General features: G+C 32.5%; 1 protein-coding gene across 1 annotated transcript in view; it reads left to right on the top strand.

Moving 5' to 3' along the window:
• Positions 1–395: 395 nt before the first annotated feature.
• LOC140440053 (homeobox protein unc-4-like) overlaps positions 396–6,000 on the top strand; it is a 147,667-nt gene continuing 142,062 nt past the window's right edge. The window contains exon 1 of the mRNA XM_072530299.1: positions 396–965. Within this exon, the coding sequence (XP_072386400.1) occupies positions 722–965 (244 nt within the window). The 5' untranslated portion in view covers positions 396–721. The remainder of the gene's footprint in view (positions 966–6,000) is intronic.

Here is a 6,000-nt window from a genome sequence, read left to right as displayed (position 1 = left end):
CCGTAACTTATGAAGCAACATTGTCCATTTCCATATTTTTACAACTTTATTAACGCCCTAAAACAATTATTTCCAATTAAATGCCGGCAACAATAAAAAACCCTAATTACCCATAAATCCCTAAAAATACACCGTTATCAGTTTATCAAACAAAAAATAACATATCATCTAAATTCAACTACACCAAAAAGCCATCAAACCAAAAATAATAAATAACTAAAACATATTGACATCAGACCATTCCTCAATAATGATATTCACCACTTTGGGAGGGATAATATCTATGGGCGGTTCGCTGTTGCACCAATAGCGATCGTCGTATTCACTTTGGTGGAAGGCAACACGCCTACCGCTAACTTATACTGAAGGGAGTTAGTGAATCCAGCTGTCTCGTATCAAACGCATGTCTTGTGTGCAGGGAAATCTTGCACATGGGTTCATAACGTAAATAACTCAATAACTTATATCGCTAGTAAAAAGTTTAGTGGCCAGTGTTTCGAAAATACTCACTGGAGCATAACACGAAACAACCCTTCTAAATAACAACCTATAAACATTCGGTATACTATCACAAGTACGAACGGCAAACTTTTCGCGATTTTTAAAAGACAACAATAATGAAGTGAACAAGGACTGTTCTATAGATTAAAAACATGAAGTGTCGTGTCTAATAGTGTATCAGTGTCCGTAGTGATCTAACATCAACAAAGTGGGCGAAAAAATGGTACTGGAATCTGGGGTTCTACCCCCGCCGCTTCAGCTTTATGCGGCCGCGGCTGCCCATCTAGCCCCACGGCCCCCATGGGCACCTTTGCTGCAATTCCCGGGCGCTGCCCAACTATTGGGTATGCATGGCGCTTTTTCCCCATTAAATAGACCGAGGTATCCGCATGGACTTGTACCTGGAATGAGAGCTGCTCCCGGACCTCCGTCAGAAGATAGTGGCAGTGAAACTGTTGGTAAAGGTAAGTTTGTATTACTAAGGCGTCCGATTTCTCATTTATGTTGCCAAGTGTAAGCAAAAATACAGCTATCCAAATACATCTAAAGAAAATAGTAAAATAAGGGAAACTACAATCAAAATATAAGTTTAACAGCAATAATATCTTTTGTCTTTAACACATATTATGTTTCCTTCAGTTTTCCTGACTGAAAGCTTTCTATTTTGATACACAATTATTTTTAAAACTGCTGACCACCTTTTATGTTTTTTCATCATATTACTTGGCTTTTTATTTGTTCAGCATATTTTGGTTTATTGCTTGATTCAAACAAAAATTTTACCAGAGTTTTCAGGTACCGAAATGCTCAAACTTCCTCTATTCCATAAGCGAGTATTATCCTAATCATAAAAACTATTAAAGATCAATACAAGAAATATAAATAAAATCATACACATAGATATATATGCTTTCATATGAGAGGTAATCTATTATCATCGTTCCAATTATGTGCTTGTTTGTTTTTGGGTAAATGTTAGCTTTTGAATCTCTATATTCGCCAGTTCATTCTGAATATATCTCCATTCAACCCCGATTCAATTCGAAAATAAAGCAGTAAGGAAGGATTCTCCTCGCTTAACTATATGTTTGTCTTATAAGCAACACATATCATGCAAGAAAATATCTTTTGAAAATAGAGAGAGGTGCAGTATTTAAGAGAATAGGAAATTTCCTAAGAAAAACACTGTATGGAGTAACGACAAAGCGTTAACCACTAATGACAACAATTAGACATGAAGAGAGAGCAAAAAGTTTAAGATATGCTAAAAATTTCTAATGCCGTTGACATCTATGCACATATGCTTTTTCTATGTGTTGTTTTTCAAATAAATATTTGTCTTTAGCCTTCTTTTGTGACGGCCAATACAAAGAAATTTTCTTGTCAGCTGAAAGATCGTTTTTGGCTATGCTTAAAAATTAAAAATATTTACAAAATGTTTCATTATGTTTTTGTATTCCATAACCTTAACTTTTATGCTATTCACAATGCTGTTTAACATTGTACAGTCTGTTTAAAGTAGAATAATGACCAATTTGTTTCTAACTGAAATTGACTAAGATAATTTCTACATTGAAGACTACAGCTTACTGCCTACTTATAGAATTCTATAACTGTAGTTATTATACTACTGTGTACAATATGCTTTTAATTTTTGATCTTGGTTCTTCCGAGTCTTATAATTTGATTCATTTGGTCAAGGGGCTAGAGGGATTCAACATTCATTTTTTTTTGGAGCTTGGTCGTAATTCCTCGCATACTTGGTAATGGTGTATTAAACACATTAAACATTGTTAATTTGAAAACTAATAGGTACAAACTAGAGTTTTGTGTATCTCACGGTTATGTATCAAGTCCAAGGATCATTAACAGACATTGTTTTGGAATCGTTGCATTAAGTGGATATTTTATTAGCAGCATAATCCTAGAGTTGTATGGCTCATAACTCTAAAGAGGATTGAGGATTTGTATAACTTGTCATTAATTTTTCACATTATCCAGATATTTTGCGGTGTTTTTGTGCAGACCCAGAATAATATTTTGATCGAGTAATTTTCTTGGTTAAGTCAATATAAACGGATTCGTTACAAGCCTTTGATTTGATTCTGCATTGTTTTGGCCAATTGTTAATTTGGTTCCTTGGAATTTTAAAACTTTGTTGCTACTTTCTCGCGAGTACTACAAATTGCAAAAACTGTAATGTCATCAACGAACTAATGGTATTTGGAATTAATTTAGAAACATGTTTTATGCATATCTAATATATGCAAAGTCTAGTCTTATGTTGCTTCCTTAGAGCTCTAACATCTTTTAAATCAAAATATTCTTTCTTCTGCTTTAATCTGAAGTTTCTATGTGATGTATATGACTCCAATAGAGATAAGTAGTATTTTGGGACGCAAGATATGATTTTTCTTTTAGACCTCCTTGCCAAACTTAAAACACATCCGTGAAAATAGTGGCTATACTTTTTTCTTTAATGCTGTAGAGTAGGAAAAAGTTTACTTTTTTATTTTTGGTCTAAGCCTTTTTAACAAAACTTTTCGTAGAATTTGTTTATCACTGGAAGTAATGATTTAAGTCTACGCATATGATGATATATTCTTTTGCAGTTTTTCCGGTTTTAGCACATTCAGTATTTTTGCTATTGTGGGATATATTTCAGCATTCATGAAGCGTTAATAAGTTATGTTAATTCGTTATAGTTTTGTTGACAGTTATTTTAAGATGTCACCAATAATAAGATCAAACACATAAGCCTTTTTCGGACTGATTCTGTGGTTGATCCAAGCTTTTACTTTCGTAAGGATAATTAGTTTACTTGTTGCCAACATTTCTTTTAAATTATTCATTAAGTTCTTCTCCATCTTGTAATTAAAAAGTGCTTCTAAAGAGATTTGCAAAAATGCGTTTTGTTGGTATTAAGTTTTGAAGTTTTTTAGATCTAATAATCGGTATATTTTTAAATAGTGGATTTACTAATACACTCTTTTAGGTTTTCTGGTTTTATGAGTTTGATTTTCAGTTTGTTTAAGATATTGATTAAATTTATTTAAATTAATTTTATTTGCAATATTGCGGATTTTTTGTCAACCACGGTGCAATCTATTTTTTGTAGCTATTATATTCGTTTATATAACTATTTTCCGTTCTGTATCTTTTAGTTATTTTGGTTGTAAGTGATGTGTCATTGGAAACAGTTGAATAGTATTATCAACTTGCTCTAATATTGTTTATTATCTGATATTTTTTATAAATATTTGTATATTTTTAATGTACGAAGATATTAAAATTACCCAGAGAATAATTAAGAGACCTATCCATCCGAATGTGTATAATAATTAATTTAATCTCTCTTGGCCTTTGGATTAAATACGTGCAACGAAAAGACACTCTAACCAATTGCTAATTGTAGTGTTAGAAAAAATAATGCAACAATCTGTTAAAAAAATGTTGAACTGAGTAAATAATCTTGGAAACATGTCTGACAAAAGCTGGGGAGAATGGGAGAAGAAAACTTCACCTAGCAGACTTAAAAACGCCGTTGGGGAATCAATTCCCTAAAAATAAACCGCGGGGTTAAACCGCAAATGCTTTCTAGGTCCTATTTCTTGGGTGGATCAGTCCCTTTTGTTTATGTTATCTTCTTGACAATATCCCTACATTTTTTCCTGTCTCTAGCTTTTCCTCTTCATTCTCTGACTCCTACCATTTGGAAGTCTTCTTCAACTTCTTGCAGCCACTTTGATCTTGGTCTTTTCCTTGTCTTTCTTCCTCCTGGATTTCATTCTATCATTGCGTATGTCACTGCTTCATCTTCTGCTTATTTTAGTCACGATGTTTTCCTTAAGTTCCTCCTTAATCTCTGCAGTTGCTATGCTTCTATATTCATTTTTTTTCTGTTCTAATTCGTCCGAGTATGCTTCTCATAATCTTTCTCTCTGCTATTCTTAAGTCTTTTTCATCTTTTTTATCAGCGTCATTGTTTATCCTGCATATAATAATATTGGCTTAATTATGGTGTTATAAATGTTTATCATAGTTTTCTTAGTCAGTGTTTTTCTTTTAAGTAATCGTTTGTTTGCAAAATAAGCTTTATTCGCTGCTAATATTTTTCTATTATTTCGGACTTCCTTTCTCCTTTTTTTGCTTATTGTAACTTATTATGTATAACTGTATTTTGACTAAAGTAATTATATTCCGTAATAAACGGTATGTTTGTTCTGATAACTACATGATTAAAATTGGGACACAGGAGTGCGTATCACCGGTTCTGTGAGCAGTTGGTCATCATTTGTAAAAATCAAATCTCACATATTTATGGCAAATTGTTTATTCTGAAACGAGTTGGATTCTTGCTCAATTTGTGTAGATTAGAACTTTGAACAAAGTTTATAAAAATGTTTCTCTCATTTGTTAGTTCATGGCTTACAGCAGGCAAATGCTAATAGATATCGACTAAATTGAAGTCACCAAATAAGACAAGGTTTTCAATGTCTTGGAGAAGTTCCATTTTTTCAATTAAGATTTCAATTAATCAAGAATTTGTTTCTTTTATGTAAATAAATTTTAATGGAATGAAGTTTCAATAGCATTTGGTGAAATAATAAATTGGTCCAAGGTTAGTTTATCAAGGCTTACCGCAGAGATCTGTGCTTAGCCCTGTGTTGTTTAACCTATGTATATAATATGGATCTACATGGTATGAGTATTAATTGTAATATTTTACAATACAATACGCGATGATCTCTGCTTTTACGCTTCTAAAAATTCTTAGCAGAAATGTATTGGTTCAATAAAACGGATTATGTACAGTGCAAGAGAATACTTTCTTAACCAAGGGTTGGAACTTACTTCGAATAAATCCGCTGTGGTGTTGTTTACTCGTCATCACTTGCCGAATATATCCAGTATTAGAATTCATAATCTAAGTATACCTGTCCAAAAACACTAGACTTATGTTGGCGTCACACTTGATACCAAATTAACATGGAAGAACATATTAATACCTGTTTAATTAAATGCGAAAAAAGCCTAAATGTTTTAAAGGTAGTTAATCTTTACGAATGGGGCGCTGATCCTAAGGTTATTCTAATGTTTTACAGGGGATATATTAGGTCAATTCTTAACTATGGTTGCTTTTTATATGGGTGTGCTACAAATACTAGGCTTAGAAAATCAGACCGAATCCAGTACAAAGATCTGCGTTTAATTTTAGGTGCACTTAAATCTACACCTACTAAAAATCTATTAGCCGAATGTATGGAACCTCCCATACATTTAACGCGTCTTTTGTAAACTGAAAAATGTATCCTTAAATGTCAAGGTAACAACCAAACCTACATATTGCAAAAAATATCTGACATATCTGTATCTAACTTAGTTGACAAATGATAGCATATCAAAAATTCTCCAACTTCAACTATAGCATTTCCTAATGTTTCTTTCTATTTAGAAATCCCAGCTGAAACTAATTTCTTCCAATCTAATTTCAATATT

This window comes from Diabrotica undecimpunctata, chromosome 4 (genome assembly GCF_040954645.1).
Source record: "Diabrotica undecimpunctata isolate CICGRU chromosome 4, icDiaUnde3, whole genome shotgun sequence".
NCBI classification, from domain to species: domain Eukaryota; kingdom Metazoa; phylum Arthropoda; class Insecta; order Coleoptera; family Chrysomelidae; genus Diabrotica; species Diabrotica undecimpunctata.
This window is presented reverse-complemented; position numbering and strand designations above follow the sequence as displayed.